Here is a 22,694-nt window from a genome sequence, read left to right as displayed (position 1 = left end):
GTTTCTGTTTTCTGGCTATTTTAAACAGCCTGTTTTTGTACTTGTCTCTCATACACATACACATATCTGATGGATAGATGCCTAAAAGGGGAATTGCTGGGGCACGGGGTGTAAATGTTTTCAGCTTTTGTAGGTAGATACTGTCAAATTGTTTTCCAAAATGTTCCACCAGTTCTTACTCCCACCAGCAGTATCTGAAAGTTCAGGTTGTTCTATACCCTCTGAACACTTGATATCTTCTGAGTTATTTTTCCCGCACTTTAACAATCCTTGCGGGTATGTTGCAGTGTGTTTTTATTTGCGCTGCCAAAATCATTGAGTTGAGCCCCTTTCTGATATCTCATTAGGTATCTTTCTGAAGTGTCTGTTCAAGTCTCTTGCCCATTTGAAAATGGGTTATCTTTTTTGTTAATGATTTATATGAGTTTTAAATAATATTTTGGGTAAAATCCTATTTTAGATATATGTAGTGTGAATGTTTTAACTTATTTTATTGGCTGCCTTTTAACTCTTTCTAATGATTTCTTTTGAAAGAAAGAAGTACTGAATTTTAACATAGTCCAATTTAGCACTATTTTTGTTTTTGAATAAGTGCTTTGGTGCCCAATTTGAAGAAATCTTTGCATTCTGTGCAGATCATGACTGTGTTCCCCCATATCATTTTCTAAAAGTTGTGCTGTATTTCCTTCCATAGTTAGATCTGCAGTCCACTTGGAATCAGTTTTAGGTATAGTGAGAGATGGAGTCAGGAGTCCATGTTTTTTCTTATTGAATCTAGTTGACCCGTACCTCCTCTAAAGGAATCAATGGTGTTAAAACCTCCCCAGGTGATTCTAAGGGGCAGCCAACCACTGCCCTGACACCGCCCTAGACGCCCTCTGCTTTCCCCTCACGCTGAGTCAGGCACCTGGTCCTGTTGATGCTGCCCCCAAAGGACTCTGAAATTCCTCTCTTCTCTCCTCTGTTTCCTTAAGTCTCATCTATTACGGCATTCTCGTAACTAGTCTCCCTGCCTCCAGTGGCTTTTCATTTTGGGAAGACCCCTTCCCACTTCCCACTTCCCCTCCACTGATGATAGGAATCTTTTTTTCCCAAACCTCAATCTGACTTAATTTGAATTAAATCTCTTCTGAAGGTCTAGATCGTAAATTACTCTCTGTCTGAAACCTTTGATGGGAGAATCTAAGCTCCTTAGCATGCAGTCTAGGACCCTTCACACCCTGGTTCCAACTTTGCAGCCACTTTGCCTTGTCCTCTCTGACATGGCACCTAAGCCACAAGCACCTTGCGGTTCCACATGCAGCAGGCATCTCCATGTGCCTTTGCTCATATTGTCCAGATGCCGAGAATGGCCGTTCCCACCTCTCTGCCTTCACAGCTCACTCTTCAAGAAACCCAGCTCAGGCATCACCTGTTTCATAAACCTTCCCAGCCTTATTCTTCTAGCAGAATTTGTTGCTGTGTTCTGTGACGTGCACACATTATCAGCTTACTCACACTACGGCCAGCATCTGCCCCGTGCAGCAGTGAGTGGAGCACTCTCTGACGCTCCAGCTAGATAGTAAGCTCCCTGAGGATGGAGGCTGGGCCGTGCTTCTCTCAGTCTCCCTGGTGTCATCCCTCCCACGCGATCGGGGCTTAATAAGTACTTGTTTTGTTCATTTAATCACTGAAAAAAATCTTAAGAAAGCTGACTTTTGGTAAATACCAGTTCACTCAGGGAGTGCAGATTCAGAATTTTTCTTTATCGGGGGATACGTAATTGTTTCCAGTGTCACCTCTGTATTGATTTTTATTCATTTGATTTTTCAATCCCTTTAGTTAGGGTTTATAATTTAGCATAGCAGCCCTCTTTTACTGGGGGAAATGAAAGCCTGTATCCTGATTCTGGGAGCTTGTGTGATCAGCTTCTTATCATTTTCACATAAAGCAGCATTTTATGCAAATTTGAGGTGACTTGCTTCCAAAGAGCCAGCATTAGTAAGAGTGATTGGGAAGTGGGGTCCCACCCTTCTGCACCATAAAGAACAGTCAGGAGAAAAGAAAAGGCCTAGCAGCCTCAAAAATCTTAAAATCTTGTGTATATAAGGGAAATACCAGTCTGATGGCTATCAGCATGACCTGCTCTCCCGAATCACCCTGTCAGACCTCAGAGTTTGTATGTAATTAGATCTTACCAGCACCCTCTCACTCCATTTCAGAGCATGATAGGAGATTTGTTGTGCTTTTGAACAGGGAAGTCTTTTCTAAGGATTGGAAGAAATGATGTGTATATAAGATTTTATTTTAAAAAATCAAAACTTTTAAGTGAAATCATTCAGCCCACAGTTAGTAAGCAAGCATCTGTTATATGCTTGGCCTTGTGCTAGAATTCAGTAGGAGGCAATTTCTCAACTTATAACAAGAATGAGACATGCAGAAAAGAGAGAAATAAAGTATTGTGTGAGATATGATCACTGTATGTACAGGGCACAGTGGGGGCGTAAATGAGGGAAAGGGGCACATACACTTGGCAGCAGTAGAGGTAAAGAGTAATTGGGAAAGACCGTGGGAAAGGTGTGCCTGGTGTTGTGTGGGGCAGGTAGAGAGAGGGAAAAGGTCATTCTGAGAAGAGGGCCAGTCCTAGCAACTTCAGGAAACTGCTAGAAGTTTCCTGTGGCTGAAGGCCACGATACACTTTCTTTGAGAAGTCTTCTGTCTAAGAAGAATCACAGTTAAGTAGAGGGGGCTTAACTGTCTCCTTTTTCTCAGCTTTTTATCAGCGAGGAACCTGAGATTCAGAGAGGTAAAGTAACTCATGCAGAATCACACAGGGAACTTGCTGGCGTGTCTGACGCTCATAGAAATAGCCAGTATTTATTGAATGTTTATCGTGTGCCAACATTGTGACATACATTATATCATCTAATCCTTACATCATCCTTACCCCCTGAGGGGGAGGTACCACTTTACAGATGAGGAAACTGAGGCCCAAAATCACCAAGCAAGAAATAGAGCCAAGATTTGAACTCAGAGCATCTGACTGCAGAGTCTGTGTCTTAACCGCACCTGTTAAACTGTCTGTCCTTTCCGGTGTTCTTTCCACATTTAGCAGCTAACTTACACCTACAGTTACTCTCTTTTATGTCTACCCTGAAAACACAGAGTTACAGAATTGAAATATTTACAGTCACTTTTATTGATTTACTTTCAGGGTTCTATCAAGGATAGACCATCATTTTTTGTCAGTTTAGATTTCAGACCATCAGCCTAAGAATTCAGTAGGGGAAGCAAAGCCATTGGGGATGTTATAGACTTAAGAGATTTATTATAGGAATCAGAGCTTGAAGAGCTGTAGGACGATCTGGGTAAATAAGGGCAGAAAAAGCAGAGGTGAGGATCAGAAAAGGTTCACTGCCCAGCCGTGACCCAGGTAAACAAACTTAGGCAGGAATCTGGAAGGTAGGCAGGTGTGGCTGCTGGAGCAGCACTGCAGAGGGCAGCTGGCACGGAAGACTGTGGGAGATTGTTGGCTCTTCAAGGTCACTGCCTCTGTGAGTTTGCAGCAAAAGCTCCGTGGCAGGCCCGGGGTCACTCTTGGTCAGCAGGATCAGCATTCAAGAAGAAGAGCTTGGCACAGAGTATATGAAGTTGAGGACAAACTGGAACCCATATCCACCTCTGCCTTCAGCGTGTATGGCTACTGCTTCACCTTCACGTCCCACATCTTGCACAGCCTCACGTGAGACCAGTTCTAGCTTGGAAACGTGCAGAGAAGGGGTTCTGGGAAATACTGCTTCCTGTACAACCAAGTCAGCAGTGGAACACTCCAGCACACATACTCACAGAAAGGAGAGCTGGAAGGGTAGAAAGGACTGCTTTCCTTTGTCTTCAGTGCCTGTGGTGTGTGTCTGTGACAGTTACTCTCTTGAGTGTTCATCACTGAATACTGATAACAGAATGAGATGATTTTCAGGGATACATAGCGAGCAAGATTTGGAGCCCGGATTTTCACCTGTGTTTGTATGAGCCAAAGCTGATGTTTATTTTAATGCACTGTGCTGCTTTCCATGACAGGCAAGACCTAATGGTTTGTTTTCCTGTTTAACTAAGATTTAGCAGAGGTACTGGGTTTTCAACATTCCTGATTAGTTAACACACTGGTTACTTGGGAGAGACTGAGCAGTGACTCACGTGGACGCCACTTCTAGGTCAGAGGAAAGTTAACTCCATCTGGCAGCAGGAGGAGAGCTTCTGTTTTGCTCTCGGCAGAGCGTTGACTTCCCTTCAGCTGTGCCCAGAATGAGGAAGCTCGTCAAGGGATGCTGCAGATGATGCTTTAGAGCTGGGAGATGACTCAGATTGAGCCTTGGCTGCCCCTGTTTCTCTGCCTTAAAGATAGTATAGATGTTGAGGCCAAAAAAGAAACTGCCTTTTTTTTTTTTTCCAGCAGGAGACAAATCAGTGGAAGCCTTTTTTAGGAGTAAGTCTTTTTTTTCCAGTCATCCCAATTTTACATCCTGTCATTTCAGTTCACCAGATATATTCCTTACAGAAATCACCTAGATGTGGACTCATCAACACCTTGCCTTTGATGGTTTTTTCTGATGGCACTTCACCTGTTCATCCTTATTAACTTTCATCTTCCTGGCCACTTCTCTTTACACCCCTGAACATATCTCTCAGTAGAACTTTTTGGTGGGAAGACCCTCAAGGTTAGAGCAGTGCTCGGCTTGTCAAGATCCTGTGAGTATTGTTTATCCAGTTCAGCCACTAAATTAGGTCTCCTGATGGAAAAAGAAGTGGAAAATGTCTTAAATTTAGTTTTTCATAATGAAAGTAATATATGCTCATATTATAAAAAATTAAATAGTTTTTTAAAGCTTTTTACAAAAAACAGCAGTCCCCCTGGAATTTGCATCCCTCCCCCCATTTCCATTTCACAGAATCAGCACTTTCAAACCTGTTTGGCTCTTTCTTTGGTTTTTACTTCTTGAAACAACATGCTTAGGTTGCTCTTGCTAGATTTTCCAGTTTTAGCTGTTTCAGTTTGATTCCCTATTTAGAAGGTGAGAATTATTTGCTCTTTTCCTGTTTTCCCCTTCCTTCTTCCACATCCTTTCTCTCTCTCATTTTATCAGTTTGTTGATAGCATAATTTTTGTTGGATCAATATTCAGTGTTTACATTTTATGCCTTTATAAACTGGTACAAAGCGGGTAATATGATTATATTTCCTTTCTTGTACAACCTTTTTGTTTTTCCTGGAGTTAATAATTGTTTTAATTTTCATTTTCTTAGCTTTCTGTGTACCTTTTAGTAATTCTTTGCCAAACCCTCTACCACAAATAAGAATTTCCTGTCAGGAGAAATTAAACATGCCAGATGTTAGTCATCTCTGAGAGGCGTATCTGGTACTGCATTCTAGGTTGGTTGCTGTCTTAGACTGGGTCCCCCCAGAAGCAAATCATGAGTCAAGGATATGGGCATAAGTGGTTGATTTAGAAGATGATTCCAGGAAACCCTGTAGTAGGAGTAGGGAAAGGGAGGAGGCCAATGAAGGGCACATTATAAAGTGAGGCACAGTGGTGGGCAGCTATAACCTGATTCCCCTGGGGATGGCGGGGAGCCTGGCGCTCCCTTGTAGCTCGAGGCTCCCTGAGTTGCATACACCTGGTTATGTGTAGTGTCAGCTACAGTTGTCCTCAATGCCTGGTGCACAACAATCGTCTTGACAGCCCCCTTTGTAATCATTTTCACCTCTTTTCTTATAAGAACTCCCTTTTTCTAGATCCCATACCTGTCCCTTTTCTTGACACCTTCATTTCAGTAGATTGCCTCTTCTATTACCTTGGGAAGAAAAATAAATTGAGATCTTCTTTGTGTATTTGGAGATGTCATATATTACCATTATACTTCATTGACAATTTGAGTATAGAATTGTAGATTATTTTCTCTAAAAAATTAGTCATTGCTTCATTGTTTTCTGAGGAAATTTCTCATGTTGTTCATGGTTTTCTCACATTCAGTGGCCTTCTAACATTCAGTACTTTGCATGTAACATATTTTTTTTTCCTCTCTGAAAGATTTTAGGACTGTCTCTTTGTCATCAGTGTTAGGAATCTCTTGTTTTGTTGTTGTTGTTGTTGTTCTGCTTTTGGGGGGATTTGCCTCAAATTTATCATCTATACTTTTATGATTTTTTATTTCTTTGTATTATTGAAATTCATGTTTAAAGTTAAATTATATTTTAGTTGCTAAGAGTTCGCTGTTTCTTTTTTATTTCATGGATGAATTATCTTAAACACCTAAGAATATTAATGATAGTTATTTTTCTTTTCCTAAATTTTTTTGTTTCCTACAATTTCCTTGTTTGTTTTGCCTCTCGCATGTTAGAAGCTTTCTTCAGAGTCTGATGTTAGTGGCTAACCTTTTCTACTTGAGTGTGGGACAGTAAAGCTGAAGCGGGTAAATTGCAGTTTTACTAATCCAAGAGTCTTAAAAAAAATTAAATGATTGTGAATAAATTTGAAAGGCAGTCTTTTCAGATATCAGTGATATGAACATTAGGTATTTTAGATGATTGGAAGAAATAGAAGTATTTTTTTTTTCCAGGTACAGTCATCTTTTATTGGGTGGTGATTCTCTAGTAGGATGTGAAAGGATTCGGGGGTGCAGGGCAAAGGTCCTGGTCAGGAATGCAGAGTGCGCCTCCTTCAGTGGTACTTGCGGAGCCGCTCATGTTTGAGCTCCTTGTAACAGCGGCAGTAGTTGAAAAGCACGTAAGCTGCCAGCACCATGGAAAGCCCCGCGACGCTCCCTTTCTTCACGTTGACGTACTTGTTGTAATACCGGTAGTAACCTCTTTGAAACGCTCCAGCAATGCCTCTAGGGGTGAAATCCCGCATCAGTATCCAGCTTGGCAGCTCCCCTAATTTGACATCCAGGAGCCTCTTCTCCTTCAGTGGTACAACTGACGCCATCTTGGAGTCCTGGCTGTCCGCTTCTCCGAAATAGAAGTATTAATAAGTGAAGTGAAGTGTTTGCTTCATTCTGAGAAGGCAATCAAGCCTCAAGTTGTTGCATTGGGTGCTTTCAGCTGTGAGTATCTTTCAGTCTCTTCTCTTGAGTTGGTTGTATTCCCCAGGGAAGAATCTTCCTGTCCCCCCAGAGGGTGCGAACCTGGCTGCCAGTTTTCTGGGGGACAAGTAAGGGAAGTGGGCTGGTGCATCCCACAGGTCACTGTCTGGACTGGCCCTGATGCTCTGTTTTCAGTATAGGTCAGCTGTCTTCTCTCTTCAAAAGAATTCTGTTAGATCACTACACCTTTTATTCTCAAACAAAAGAAGCAAGTTTCCTGTTCCTGTTCTCTGTAATGTTTCAAAAGGCTCTCAGTCACATGAGTCAAAGGATGTGAGCAGAGTCTGCTTATGAAAACCACTGCCATGATAGTCTACTGTGTCCAAGGTGGTCTCTTTATTAATTTATTCTTTCCTTCAGCAGACATGTGTTCAACATCTACTGCATGTGCAGCTTTCTGCTAACCCTCTCTGGGAGACACACAGAGCAACACACCAGTATCCTGCTCTCATGGGCCAGGGAAGAGATTGCTTTTAGGAAGCTGTCCCTGCAGTAAATCCAACTTGCACTAGAATAGGGAAGGTGAGAAAGTAAAGATGGGGGCTTAGAGAGATTGTAACAATTTGAAAGAAAGACTGAAGCTGTCGGGGGGAAAAGTCAATGTGAAGGAGAAGAGGTAGGTCCCTTTAGAAGAGAAGACAAGGGTGCCCAGGGACACGTCCAACTTAGTGAAGCAATCTAGGTTGAGACCATACTATGGGAATTCTAGTGTCCTAAATTTGTATTTTTCAGACTTCCTCTCTGTTTCTTAAAGTCCCGCTTTAAAAAGTCATTTAAAAACAATTATGTTAACATTTTAAAATGATTAATTCAGAAGTCTGATGATTTTCTTTCAAGAAGTTTTGCTAATCCAAGAGTCTTAAAAAATGTAATGGTTGTGAATAAATTTAAAAGACAGTCTCTTCAGATATCACTGATATGAATCATTAGGTATTTTAGATGATTGGAGGAAATAGATAAACTAATAGAATATGGTTTTCTTCCCCCTTCTCATGAAAATACAGAACATATTCAAGGTATTTTTAAGTAATTAGTAGAAGAATAAAGCTCGTCATGGTTGAACAGCATTCAAAATGATGAATTTGAAAATCAGCCACAGCATATTAAACTGTTATAATTACTTCTAGTGATTACTGACCAGAAACAGCTCTTAACGGAACCAAAGTATAAGTACAAATCAGTAACAAGCCTTTGGAAAAGGAATAAATCTTTAGGGTATAAAATGGTCAAAATAGGATTTGAAGGGATTCACTGCCATGTGTAGTTTCATTACTCTGTTTCTTCCATCTCCATTTATCTTCTTTCCTTCTATTCATTTTGTACCTCTTATTGCCTGGTGTGTGCTTACTTCAGTGTTATCTGTGCTGTTGTTACCCTCTCTCTGAGTTTCTCAGTACCTTGCGTGTATTAGCTGTTATTACATTTACCATGTTTCTTGCTACTATCGGTTTATATATCTGACACTTGTGAGCACCTTGAGGGAAGGGGCTGTGTTCTTCCTGGATCTCAGATATGGCTTGTTGTAGAAAAGTCTTTGAATATATACCCTAGTAATAGCATTCCCTCAGAACTGTGTGATCATGTGACATTTTCAGTTTCTGAAATTAAATGTATATAGTACACTTTTCTTTGAAAAGCAGAGTAATGAAAATGTGAATTTTATGGTTTTTTCCGGTGACCACCAGGCTTTACATATCACTATTAGCTTGACTAACTGCCATTTCTAAGCTTAAAGACACTTCTCTTCTGAATTCTCTTTTGCATTGCCCACCCCCACGGGCCAGAGTGATGCTGTACTTCTGTGACTTGCTGTCATCTCCCCGCATAATGCTTAGTATACATACTTCGCTCGAATTGCTTTTAAAACAGACCCTACCCTCAGTTCACGACAAACTTCATAAAGGCAGAGGCCATAGCTGTCTTGTTCATTATCATATCCCTGGGGCATGATAATTCTCTTCCTCTCCAGTTTTGACCTCTGAAGCCCAAAGTTCAAGTAAAAGCCTATTTGAATCACATGTTCAAGATGAAATGTTGGCCACCAAATGCAAGAAGTATGTGCTATGGGTGTGATTCTGTCAGGAGTTTCCATGCAGATGGACTCCGGGCACAATCCTAGGTTAATGGACAGTCCCAACTCTGGTGATGAAGCTGAGAAACCCTGGTGTCCTAGCATCATTGGCTTTAACAGTGTGCTAGTAAAACTCTTTCTTCCATGAAAACTGGATTTGCCTTCTAGGATCTTCTTTTATAAAAATAAAAGCAAAAAATAAATTGAAACTCTGTCTTTGTGGCATAGAACTGATTTTCTGAAGAACTTATGTATGAGAGGAGTAAATAAGTCTTTTTAATGAACACGATATTTCTGTACTTTGTGGGTGTGTTTACTGTCTGAATCTTAATTGAGAAGTAATTTTGAACATAGTTCTATTTTATACATGGTATAAGTGAAACACGGCATAAGGCCCACATTGCAAGAATTAACAATTAATTTCCTACTTTAGTTTGTGCACTCCTAGAATTGAAATATAAAGTAGAATCCTAAAACTTAGAGATCACGTAATCCAGTACTTTTTCAAATGCTTTCCCTGGGCCACTGAGGTCCACAGAGGCACAGTAGGGCCACAGCAGTGAAGAGTGTCGGAGAGGGCACAGGGAGCGGGCAAGAACACAGAAGGATAGCATCTTCACCTGGAAGAGCTTTGTCTTTTCTGTTAACTTCCTCAGAAGATTTTGAGAGACAGGGAGAGTTCAGTGATTTAAAAAATATCTGTATTTGTCTGTGGACCTACCTCTAGGTGAAGGTGCAAGTCTCAGTCACTGACTCTCCATCCAGCCCTGTTTCCATTCCATCACATTGCCTCCTGTGAAAGTCTCTTATCTCTTTGCCTCCAGCTTCCAGAGCCAAGCTCAGCATGATCAACACCATGTCAAAAATCCGTGGCCAGGAGAAAGGGCCAGGCTATCCCCAGGCAGAGGCACTGCTGGCCGAGGCCATGCTCAAGTTCGGAAGAGAGCTTGGAGATGATTGCAACTTTGGTAATGAGTGCTTTCTCACAGTTTAAGTGTTCATTTGTCCATGGGGATTTTAGTGCCACTGAGAAACTCTGTAGGAGAAAATTCAAACCATTTTATGTTTTGCTTCTCAATTTTAGGTCTTGTACACATGGGCCCAAAATTTGTTTTCAGAGCTCTTTCATGATTTTTAGTATGATTCGTCATTGGAATTTTATTTATATTCTTTTTCCCTGCTAAGAGCCCATCATTACGGTAGCTGGCTGACCCATCCAGATGCTTGGACGTTTACCCTGGTGTGTGTCTGGCTGTAACTGAGTTTGGGGGCACAGCCAACAGTCACACTCAGCATGATTCAACATTCGGCCCCTGGGCTTTCTCTGAGATGTCTGCTCTTCTCTGTATGGTTTTACCGCTCATTTTACCAGTCCAAGTGCATTCTCTCACCCCTCCCTCCTTTGACCCTCAGCTACCATACTAACCACCTTTGTTTTCACTCCTTCACCATGTGACGTCTCAGAAAATGACAGTCCTTCCTGACTGAGCCCTGCTCTCCGTTCCTGGTGTTTGCCTTTGCTGAATGCATTGGCCTTAAACAGCCCTCCCATAAGGGAAAACTAGTACTTACAAAGGAGGGTAGGGAGCTTCCAAATTTGCTTTTTAAGGAAAAAGTAACATTTTATGTTCTTTATGATAAGGATTCCACCACCACCCCTCGGGGGCATAGAGTCTCTTGTACTCAGTGAACTCTCACGAGCTCTCTTAAGTGGGAAACTACACTGATCTCTGGAGGGCATCATATACCGTCTCTTGTCTTGGCTGCCTTCAGAAGCCAGGCTGTAATCCCTGGGTGTTCAGGCCCTGTTATTGCAAATTCATGTCAAGTTTGTTCTTTGACATGCAAGCACTTCATTATTCCCTTCCAGGCCCAGCGCTTGGAGATGTGGGCGAGGCCATGCGGGAACTCTCGGAGGTGAAAGACTCTTTGGACATGGAAGTGAAGCAGAACTTCATTGACCCCCTTCAGAATCTTCACGACAAAGATCTGAGGGAAATTCAGGTATCTGCAGCCAGTAATCTGGAAAGTGGGCAGTTAGGGTCATACAGATGCAGGTGCCCTTTCCCTGTAGAATACATTTTTTTAATGCTTACCGTGCACATTGTCAGCACTGATGGGGCACATAAATTGCAAAACAATCCAGCAGGATAAATCAAGAGAAACCAGAAATGCAGCACGTTTTGCCCCACTCTCATGACTGTGCCACTCATGAGTATCACACTTGACTTCTCTGCGTTCAGTTCTCAAGTGTTTTCAAGCTTTTTTCTCCTGAAGGACAATATCCTTTCCTTGATAATATACAATTTTATTAATTGTTCTGTGGTTTTCTGGGCTGATTTCACCCTCTAAAATACTAGCTATACCAGTTGTTAGCTTGAATACTTAGTTATTTTATTGCTCTCTAAACAGTGTGTTTTTTTATTTTCATAATGGTTATTAGGATTGAGGAAAAATAACCAACTATCCTCTTCCTAAAACATGTAGAACAGTTGAGCTATTCCAAATACATGAAGTTCAGCTGGTTTTACCTCTAACAAAATGTATTATGTTTACTCATTCACTCCTTCAACAAATGGTTGTTGAACTTGTCTGAAACTTGATTTTCTTGACTGTAAAATGAAGTGTCATAACCTGCAGCCCCCCAGTCTCCTAGCTGAATCTCCCTCAGCCCTGTCACCTGCTCAAGGTCACACAGTTAGTATGTGGCAGACTCACTGTACATCCAGAGTGTAACCCTGACTCCAGTACTCTACCCTGCAGCTGCCTGCAAGTTCAGATGTTGTAAAAGAATTTTCCTTCCAAAGGAACAAACATTTAGTTTGGATCAGGGCCTGGATTGGAGGCAGGGTGTGCAGTGGGAAGGAAGGTTGAAATTCTTCTTCCTTTTCTTCGTGTTCCTTCTCTACTCCCAACTCTGTTTCCATTTCCTTCCCTTTCACTCCCTGCACATCCAGAACCAAGGGAATCTAGCATTTTCTCCTACCCAGTCGTAGTGGAGTGCTGCAACTTCTAGGGAAAAGACACTTGCGCACTTGGTCACTAGAGGTGACAGGCGAGGCTGGGCAGCCCGGCACCTGGGATGATGCAGAGAGGGGCTGAGCACAGCGTAGGGCATCAGGTCCCTTCAGAGCTCCCTTCTAGTTAGGTCTTGTGACTAAGTGTCATCCTCTGTCAGATGGCTCAGATGAGAGACTTAAATTAATCCATGGTTCCCCGAAAGCTGCTATCAGTCCACTAGGCTAAGTGTTGAGACATAGATTCCTAGACGCCAGCCCTGCATGTTCTAATTCAGGTGATCAAGAATCCATATTTTAGTAAGTGTCGTAGGTGGCTCTAACAGAACGGATAACCTCACAGGTAAATTGTTTCCAGCACTGACGTTCTATGATACGAAAAGTAAGAATACCATTCTTTCTCACTTCGTTTCAAGGAAAGTGTTTCTCCTCAGCCTACCCATGAAACACCATTTGCCTTGAAGGTGTGGCTTGTGGGCCCCATAGGCCTGTGCTTTCCGAATGCGTAGAGTGTGTACACATTTCCAGCTTCTGTCGTGGGGCGGAAAGACACATTCCAGCTTGGCTCTGGACCGGCGAGGGCAGAGAGTAAAGGGCACTGGTATTTCCCACATTTTTTGGTTCCTCTTAATTAGTTTCGGAGACATGTCCCTACATTTAGCCTTTGGAAACATTTGCCCCACAGGTGCATGTTTATTCTTCTGGTGGAGTGATATTTTAGGACTTAGCTTGTCTTACTTTGGAAGCTAATGGGCATGATGGGGAAGTGAGCTGTCAATAGGCCTTTTCCTTAAGTCCTTTCAAAGCCTTTTGACTTTTTCAGCATCATCTAAAGAAGTTGGAGGGTCGACGCCTGGACTTTGATTATAAGAAAAAACGACAAGGGAAGATTCCAGATGAAGAGCTCCGTCAGGCTTTGGAGAAATTTGATGAATCTAAAGAAATCGCTGAGTCAAGCATGTTCAACCTCTTAGAGATGGATGTGAGTGACTCACCTATGGTTTTTAATTTAATCTTGCCATTGAGGCACAAGTTTAATGTGTCATAATGGATTGCACCATGTGGTGAGAACTTCATTGGACGGTTATTCTTTTAAATAATTTAAAAGTAGAAATTATAAAGTAGACTGAGAAATGGTAAAGATTTTTCTGTATTCTTAGTTTGATTTAACTAGACTTTTGTCTACTAATGATCAATAGTGGGGAGATAAAGAGTGGTTCTGATGACCTGTATGTAAGTCCAGTAGCTTAAAAAAATACTCTTGAAATGTAAGGCAGATTGACTTCAGACTAAGAATATCAATCAAGTAAAGTACGTTCAGAAGTCAGTGTCCAACAAAGGTTAAGATGTTCTGTGTTTTGAATTAAAGTTGACATTTTCTTTCAAAGGTAATTTCAATTGAGATTTAAGATTGTAGCACAAATACTGCACTTGGAGCACAGATGAGATTGTTTAAGAGTTGCTTTTACATTTCCTGAATACTAAATTATTATTCATGGCTTTAGAAGTTACATTCCGATCATTCATATCATGAATCCTGTTCACCAGCTTCCCTGTCCTCGCTCATCCTCACCTCTGGCCCTATGAGTTGCTGACCAACTCCGGCCAAGATGGTTACAGAGCCTTGATGGACTTATCACTCCCCCAGCTGGTGACTCGGGAGGCATATTGAACACACCCAGACTCTCCCAGTGCCCAGAGACAGTGTCGGTTTGTGTCTGTGTAAAACAGTTTGTCCACCTACCTGCTGAAGAGGAAAACTCGGCGTGAGGATGACCTGAATCAGTGGTCCTTCCCTGTACCCTGGGCCCCACCCCAGCCCAGACTCCTGGGGCAGCATAGCCTCTGTTGAGTTGGAGACCATTATTCAGCTCGATAACAACACAAGTTGCAGAATGAAGAAGAGTAACAAGGATGCTTAGAACATTAGAGCTGGAATGAACCCAAAATGTCGCTTGATTCAACCCTTTTACATTCGAGATGAGGCTCAGAGAGGAAAAAGATTTTCCATCGTACCACACAGCCTCCCGTAGTGCCTCACATGTGACATCCATATTCACATTTGTATTAACAGCACTAATGTTGTCTTAGCACGAAAAGTATAGGGAGCAAAGAACATTCTAGTCAGTGCATCTTCTTCCTGTGGAAAATCAGTACGTCAAGCCCGATCCTAATTAGAAGGCTGTAGCTGAGCATAAGCTGTTTGGTAAAGTCCTGTGGCCTTCAGGAGGATTCTGACTCGTGTGTCTCCTCACGGTACTGGAGTTTCAAAGCTTAAGAATGTGTTCTTATCCTTAATCAACTTGAAATCTGCAGAACTGTCTGTCAGCCTGTCTCATGACACAGTCATGAGCATCTCCAGGCACTGGGCTATATCAGGGGTAACTCTGTCATGTCCTGGGAGTAGCAGCTGCTTCAGGACAGTGATCTGGTAACTAAGGCATGATTCCCCCATTCATCTGCAGATTGAACAAGTGAGCCAGCTCTCTGCACTCGTCCAGGCCCAGCTGGAGTACCATAAGCAAGCAGTCCAGATCCTGCAGCAGGTCACTGTCAGACTGGAAGAAAGGTATTTTACAGTTCCCTGCATTTTACATTTCCCTTTTCTTGTTACAAAACTGTGTGTAAAGGAATGGAAATAGTAGAGAGAATATTTTTGAAGAAGAACTTCCGACAAAATTCCTGCTGATCCCACACAGGCACCTTATAGACCATTTGTTTTGGTTTTATATTGTCTTGGGCTTTATTTTATTTGTTCTGTTGAATCTAATCTTGTGTTTATAAGAGATTGATACTTAGATTATATTTTGGCTGCCACGGATGGGACACTGGGATGCTGGTAATGATAATGGACGTGATTTGCTGGGCAGCTCTCATGCATGGGTACTGAGGGCATGTCCTTGTCAGTTGTTAACAGCCCTGTAACCCACATGTTGTTAGCCTCTCCAGCAGATGAGCAGACTGAGGCTCACACGGTGGTGCAGTGGGGGTTCACGTTCAAGCATAACCTTTTGGAAAGCTTGTGTTATTGCACACCTTGTGTTTCTCTGAATGGTGACAAGATCCATCGGGGGGACCTGCTTTCTTAAGCCTGTTCCACCTTCTTAGCTGTGCCCCATAGCTTGGTGGTGGTAGTTTTCTTTACTAAAGGGACTCCCAAGGGTTGCAGGGCACAGCCTACTCAGCTGTATGCAGTGCCCTGTACTGTCTAATTCAGCTCAATGTGTGTACATCAAAGGGTCACCTCAGCAGGTAAATGCACAAGGCGGACTCCAAGTATGATGCTTGTTACGGAAACTTCCTCACTTGTTTCCATCTGGCCAGCCTCTTCTTCTCCTCAGTATCTTCCCTGAGGAGTGCTTGATTGTGCATCTTCCCTCAGTACATCCTTGTGGAAGTGTGTGTAACACTCAGAAGCCTCTAGAAAGGTTTAAAGTCATGCACTACAAAGTACTAAAGAAATACTATGTCTCTGCAGCATCTGTTGAGCAAGAAGGCCATTTTCTTTTTTCCTCTGAAGTATGTCAAAGTCGCTACCATTTGACGATCACCATGCCCTTAACTCTGCGCACCCTTGCAGATCTGCGGCACATTTTGCTTAGTGAATCCCTGAAACTGGAAGAGACTTAAGGGTATGCAGCAGACAGTGACTGCCCATCCCTTCTGCCTTTCTCCTGATTCATTGCCCCGTCCTACATGCCATTCTCAGAGCACACAGCGTTTCCTCTGTTCCTCCCTCACATCTTGTCAAGCTCTGCGTGGAATCACTTTGTTTTGGAAACAACTGTTCATCTAGAAATGACTCCTACCTGTCTTTTATCTCCTTCCTTAACGCTTCTCCAACTTCCCTGAGGACAGGGAGACTCCTCCCCACCCCTGCGTTCCTGTTGCATTTTGTCCATATCTCTGTAACAGCACTTTCTACAGTTTACCCCAACCAGTTGTTTATGCTCAGAACATAAGCTGCTGGAGGATAAGAATTGTGTCTTATTCATCCTTGTGTTCCTGGCACCTCGCACAGTGCACACTTGCAAAGTGAGCTCTGAATAAATGAGGGAGAAAATGAGAGACTGAGAGAAAGGATGAAGACAGCGAGGGTATAGCCAGAGAGGCTATGACCACAGCACCAGAAGCAGAGACAGACACAGATAAGAAACCTGAGGGTCTTTCTCAGATTGGCCCTGCTCCACAGTGGTAGATTGGTGGGTGACGTAAGCATTTTCTGCATTTTATTGCTTTACTTTTTGTTTCCTAATTGGCTACATACTCCCCCCACTTTTCTTTTTAATGCAGAATAAGACAAGCTTCATCTCAGCCTAGAAGGGAGTATCAGCCTAAGCCTCGAATGAGCCTGGAGTTTCCATCCGGGGACAGCACTCAGCCCAACGGGGGCCTGTCCCACACGGGCACCCCTAAACCTGCAGGTAAGGAGCTGAGACCTTGGGCTGTGGGCACGCCCCGCTGACACTTTCCAGAATTTCTAGGAGCAGTCCAATCTGGCTGCATAAGAAAAATAAAGCAATATATTGCTTACAGGATGGTTTTGTCAGGTAGAAACTCTTCTAAAGAAATCCTGCCTTCTTGTCTCATTGAGCATCTCCTCCCCGCCTCTCTGCTCTCCTCTCCTCTGCAAAACTTTCTTTGTTTTCATCATCCTCAGTACACAGCTGCTCTAACTAGCTCATTTGATTTTGACCCTCCTCTGTGGTCTCAAAATCCCCTCAATATGCCAGTTTAGTTGTAAGGATGTCCTCTTTCTTCTCTCTTTCTCCCCTTCTGTGATTCCAGCATGCCCGAGGGTGAACGCCCCCGGCCCACATGCAGCCACACAGAACCCACACACAGCAGCTCCACGAGCCTGTTGAGTTGGATTTCTTGAGTCACAGGAACGTATGGGTGAATATATTTGCAGATGAATATATTTTGAACCTCACCATCTGCTAGGTTTCCCTCCTCTCCCCACCCTCCAGCCAGTTCATTGTGCTGTGGTGACAGGTTGGGATAACACAAATTAAAACTTAATTTCTATCAGGAATGTTGATATATACCCAATAATGTGTTCTTGTAATTGGCACCATTGCCCTCCACCTCCCACACACAGATCAGATAAAAGCCTGTGCTTGAGGTAGATTCAACCCGCATCTGCTTGGAGGAAGAATGGGCAGTGACTTGTACTGGATGTGGATTTAAGGATATGCAGCTCTCTCCTTTATTCCCTGCATCCCCAGTGCTGGATGTTCTACAGTAGGAAATGTTTTGTGAGACGCTGTCAGGAGACTACGAAAGGAAGAAGGGAGGCCTGTGATGACGGTGGCGCTCTCTGCCCCTTGTGCTTGCCTGTGCTGCTCCGAGCCCTCAGTGTGGGGATAAAAACCAGTGGCATTTAGAAGTTAGCTGGTTACAAGGACTAGTCCTAAAAGTTGTATAACCTGCTTCTCCCTGCTTGGAACCATATATTTCACTTTTCTTTTGGAGACTCATTAATTTGCTGCTTAACCTAAGTTAAAATAAATTTCATTATCCCCCTTCAAAGCCCTCTAGACGGCATGGCGCTGTCTGCACTTGTCTGAGTTTATATACATGTGTTTGTGCTTGCTGTGTTGTTGTTTACTCACTTAATATAGATCCTTTTTAAGATATGATTCCATCCTTCATTGTTTAATTGAAGGTAGAGAATATTAGTTTATATATGCCATAGCTCTGATGCACGCCTCATATTTACATATGCAATATATAATGCAAAGGTGTAAATTGTATCATTTTTGCCTAATCTCATTTAATAGCCACCGCTGTACTGTGAAGTAAGTTTGACTGTGAGTTCCAGCTTGAGACCAAGAAACTGAGAGTGAATTGTTTTGTGCAAGGTCACAGAGAGTAAGAACATGAATCCAGTGTTTTATATTACCTTCTTTTCACTGAATTACAGCAATTTTCCAGAGCCTGGGGTCTTTGTTTTTAAAAAGTGAGAACTGCGCTGTTATTCTGAAGTTGCAAAGCACTATACTTGACTGTAGTCTTTCAGATGTGCAGAGGTTTTAAAGTGCTAAACCTGGAAGGAATTCTGGCCATCCTCTGTTATGAACCTTAGTCTCATTCAGATTCCTTAAGTCTTTGAGCCTCCTGTCTCTGGACATCGTTAGGTAGGCCAGCCTGGAGGAACTATGTTGTATGTATCATGAGAATAGATGTACCCATTTTTCATACTGGAAATGGAAACGAATTCAACAACTTCCAGAAATGTGAGAAAGCTTCTGAAGACTGGTAGAGGGTGAGGTGCTAAGCAGCAGGCACTGGAGACCAGAAGCAAGAGGAAGCTTCAGCAGGAAGAGGAGGGAGGAGCCCAGGGGGACAACAAGCTGGGCAGGTGCAGCAGGCGGTAGATATGTGAGTTAAATTCCCCTTGTCTTTCTGTGTTCTTCTCTCCTGCTCCTACACCCAGGTGCCCCAATGGATCAGCCCTGCTGCCGAGCTCTGTACGACTTTGAACCTGAAAATGAAGGGGAGTTGGGTTTTAAAGAGGGTGACATCATCACACTCACTAACCAGATTGATGAGAACTGGTACGAGGGGATGCTTCATGGCCAGTCAGGCTTCTTTCCCATCAACTACGTGGAGATTCTGGTTGCTCTGCCCCGTTAGGATGTTACTCTGGCTGGCTCACCTCTTCTTGGCCCAGATAGTTAAGTTTAACCACTGCTTTGGTAATGCTGCTTACAATACATCCCAAGTGCAGGCCGCAGTGGTCCAGGTCATCAAGCCCCACCAAGTATCTTTGGTTGACTTGCGTGATCCCACAAAAGTCATGGTGATGGATGGTATCTTCTTAGTCTGGTAGGCATGGCACGTGCTTTTTAAACATCATCTGAGATCAGCCAGTAGTCACAGAACTGCTGTTGACACAGTTCTCAGGAGGCTGTGGCTTCTTAGATTATGCCCACGAGCCACATCACAGAAAAACCATCCTACCGAAGATACTATCTATCACCTGGGGCCTTTTCAAGGTCTCAGGTTCTCCACTGAAGTAAAGGAGAAAGTTCTTGTTTTCACATAGATCCCCCTCCCAAACATGTGAGTTACAGAATTGTCGAAGAAAGCCTCCCTCACCAGCAAGCTGTCTTCTGGTCTGAATGAGTCAGTTCCTCGATGCTACCAATAGAAAAGTGTTGAGTGTGTGTTCAAAGCCTTCTCTGAAAAGTCACCCTTGTTCCCCAACTTATGCCTATTTCTGAGGTACAGCCAGTTTTCTTCCCTCTGTGCTATTACAGCCAGAGGGGGCTCCCCTTTTATTTCTAAGTCAGTTAGCAGTCAGCATGCTGTGGGAGAGGCTGAAGAGATTCTCCCTTAATGAGAACTTGGGAAGAGATCTGGTTTCCAAGCTTACATTTCTTGCTGTACAGAATCCGTGTATGTATTTAGGGCATTCCTGAGGTTACATGCAAGGGGAACAAATATCTTCACTTGAGTTTTATTTATGATTTACATGTTTCATGAGTCCATTTGGCAGAGACACAAGGAGAAAAACACTGGAAACCATTTTCCCACTAGCTCATAGACCAAGAAACAGTAACTATCTTCCCTTTCCACTTTCACCTTGTGTTCTTTGAACATCGTTTGTGCGTATTCTGCCCTCAATGAGGACCAAATAAAGATGATGTTTGTGCTTAGCAGTTTAAGATGTGTGGCTGCATATGCAAAACTCTTCCCAATTCAGTCATTCGTTTTATTTCTGTCCCTTCTACCTTATCTTCGGTTTGAGTGTACAGTGCTGTGTGTAAGCTTACGAGTGGTTTTGTTTTTGTTTTTGTTTTTGTTTTTGTTTTGTATCAGTCATTGAAGTCCTGTTAGGTATCCAGAGTTCTGTTTATCTAGCTGTACAGATCCTTTCAGAGGTTTAATGTGCTGCTTCCAATGTGCCACCTGCGACAGTGGATCATGTGGAGTGAAAGGCAAATCTTACTGCTTAATGTATAAAATCTCACCATGGGAAGCATCGCTGTTTCCAATAAATACTGCTGAAGACAGAACCAAAGGCTCTGGTCCTTTATTTCATGTCAGTTCTCTGGGTCCCCAGTGGGTGGACTGGGGCTCCTTCCCATCTTAATTGCCTTCTGATACAACCAAGCCAAACCTGGTTCCAACCTCGGATCTACTTCTCTGTGAGAAGGGGAAGTTCTGTTATCAAGAGCTTGATAGCCTGTTGGCCTGGACACTGGCAACATCTTGATAATCCCAGCAAGGAGGAGATTTGGAAGAAAGGCTAAGAAAGCAGGGAGAGGAGCTCTCATCATGGTAGTATCATCAGAAGAATGTAGTGTTCAGAGGGGCAAATAAAATATACCATTTCAACCAGTCTTTTGTTTTCTTTCATGCTTAAAGAGAAAGGAATAGACATGGAAATGCAGGTTGGCCAAAAGCTAGCATTCTTAACTCTTGGTGTGTATGTGGGGGCTGGGGGCCTCGGGGAGAGTATGTACAGAATATGTATTTCCTGAGAAATAAACTTGCCCCTGAGAAAATAAACTTGTGCTTTATGTGCTGAGTGTTCTTTGTGTTCTTCCATGCTAAGACCAATTATCCAGATACTCTCATTGAAACAAATATTTTTAATCTAATATACTAATATGTGAACTGCTCTAACGTGAAAATAACATTTTTGCTAGCTGTGAGTTAGAATATTACAGATCAGTTCTTCAAACCCATTTGGAAAAAGAAATTACTCATGATATTATTGTGAATGGAGAAAATTCAGAAGAATCACAGATAAACTGTTAAACTCAATAAGTGAATTTGGTATGATTACTGGATATATTACCAATATCCAAAAAATATTTTTATATACCAGTAACACTCAATTAGAAAAAAGAAATTAAAAAACACAGTTTACAAAGGCAATCAGAATTCAAACCCATAGATATGACTCTTAATACAAATCATACAAGATCTCGACATAGAAAATTATGAAACACGTTTGAGAAAAAAGGTATTAATTAATAAGTGAAGATATATTTATGTTAATGGTTTGGAAAACTCAGCATTGTAAATACGTTCTTTCTACTAAAATTGACGTATAGGTTTATAGGTCAATTTCAACCAACCAAAATCTCAGGAAATTTTTTCTGTGTTTGAAAATTAACAAGCATATTATGAAAGTTATGCGGAAATGCCAAGGGATATTTATTCTTAAAAGAAGAACAACAAAATTGAAGGACTTTTTTTAGATGGAAAACATCAAGTTATAGAAATTAAAATACTGTGGTACTGATGCAGTGATGAGACAAAGGTGACCCACACAGAAGAGCAGGTCCAGAAAGAAGGATAAATACATTCAACCACGTTTGAACCAGTAAAGCTCTCCATGTGTTTAGTCTTCCATGCTCAGATGTGCCTGTATCTGTGCAGTGGTGGTTCTGTAAGCCTAAAGGGAGACCTGAGAGCAGCACCCAGCACCAACTGGAGTAATCTCATTGTGAGTCAACGTCAGATGAAACTAAATGACCACAACAGCTTCCAGGAGGAACTTAACAGTTTTTTAGGGAGTCTTTTGGAGACTGCTAATAATACACTCACCAGATTCAGAACTGCCTGGTTTCCTTATTTTTATCAAAGTATAATAAATTCTTTTTTACAAAATTTAAATATAGAAAAGAGCAGCCAACTCTGTGGACCACCATTGGAGAAGTTGCATCTACCCCTAAACACTTGCTTTTCTAAGTCTCATCTCAGAATGAACTGTCTGAGGTGGAAACAGAAGAACTAAGCTCACTTGAGCCAGTGTGGCAAACTGTGAGGCAGTGGTCTCATTTTAATTATTGTAATAGGTCTAATAGGTCCTAAAAAGAAAACTTTCTGGGACAATAATTATTTTCCTTAGTTTCTCTTTGATTAAAAAAAATGAGAATAGGAATGACATGACCAAGAGCTGAAGTTTCCCGTGCACTGTTTATAGTATATAGTGTATATCCTGAAATGTACCAACTCTAGCATCTGCTTCACAGTGGTTTAGGAAATCAGGATTATCCCCAAGCCCTAGTTTCAAGACAGCGTCTAGTGTTCTGGATTGAACCCTGTGGGCCCTTTTAAGATGCTCATTTCAAGACCCTCTTATTAACCAAATGAAGTACTGCTTTGCAGACTGCCTTTCATCTGATGGGGATGGGGATGGGGATGGGGATGGTGACAGGAAGGACTTAATGCTGAAGGACACAGCAGCCCGAAGCTTCCATTTGGAGCTCTGGGTGATGGTTGGTGAAGACCTACAGGACAATATGGCGAAGTGGCCACACCAGCAATTTCTAGGACCTGTTATGAGTTCCCATGTTGAAGAAGATGTCAAAGAAAAGAACACAGCTATTTTTGAAAGGACCCAGTGAAGGCTAACCACTTACAGGTCAGGCTGTTGAAAGTCACTCACCCCCTTTATGTACCTGGGTAAGGGGGGGCCTTTGGTTCCAGAAGAGCTGTGATTCTGGACAGGAGTCAGGCAGGTGG

At 42.4% G+C, this 22,694-nt stretch overlaps 2 protein-coding genes across 5 annotated transcripts in view; one reads left to right on the top strand and one right to left on the bottom strand.

Annotated features, from left to right (window-relative positions):
- Positions 1-20,230, top strand: part of SH3GL2 (SH3 domain containing GRB2 like 2, endophilin A1) — a 169,172-nt gene extending 148,942 nt beyond the window's left edge. For all 4 annotated transcript variants that reach the window (XM_006208272.3, XM_072959364.1, XM_072959363.1 and 1 more), the window contains exons 4-9: positions 10,014-10,157; positions 11,060-11,193; positions 13,030-13,188; positions 14,672-14,775; positions 16,500-16,630; positions 18,646-20,230. In XM_006208272.3, coding sequence (XP_006208334.1) covers positions 10,014-10,157; positions 11,060-11,193; positions 13,030-13,188; positions 14,672-14,775; positions 16,500-16,630; positions 18,646-18,845 — 872 coding nt within the window. In that variant the 3' untranslated portion in view covers positions 18,846-20,230. The remainder of the gene's footprint in view (positions 1-10,013; positions 10,158-11,059; positions 11,194-13,029; positions 13,189-14,671; positions 14,776-16,499; positions 16,631-18,645) is intronic.
- Positions 6,595-6,984, bottom strand: LOC102543640 (ATP synthase subunit f, mitochondrial). The gene has a single exon (XM_006208270.4). It carries the CDS (start codon positions 6,959-6,961, stop codon positions 6,695-6,697), a length of 267 nt encoding a protein of 88 aa, XP_006208332.1. The 5' UTR covers positions 6,962-6,984; the 3' UTR covers positions 6,595-6,694.
- Positions 20,231-22,694: the final 2,464 nt, after the last annotated feature.

This window comes from Vicugna pacos, chromosome 4, assembly GCF_048564905.1.
Source record: "Vicugna pacos chromosome 4, VicPac4, whole genome shotgun sequence".
Taxonomy (NCBI): Eukaryota; Metazoa; Chordata; class Mammalia; order Artiodactyla; family Camelidae; genus Vicugna; species Vicugna pacos.
The sequence above is the reverse complement of the archived record's forward strand: the minus strand, read 5'-3'. Positions and strand labels throughout refer to the sequence as shown.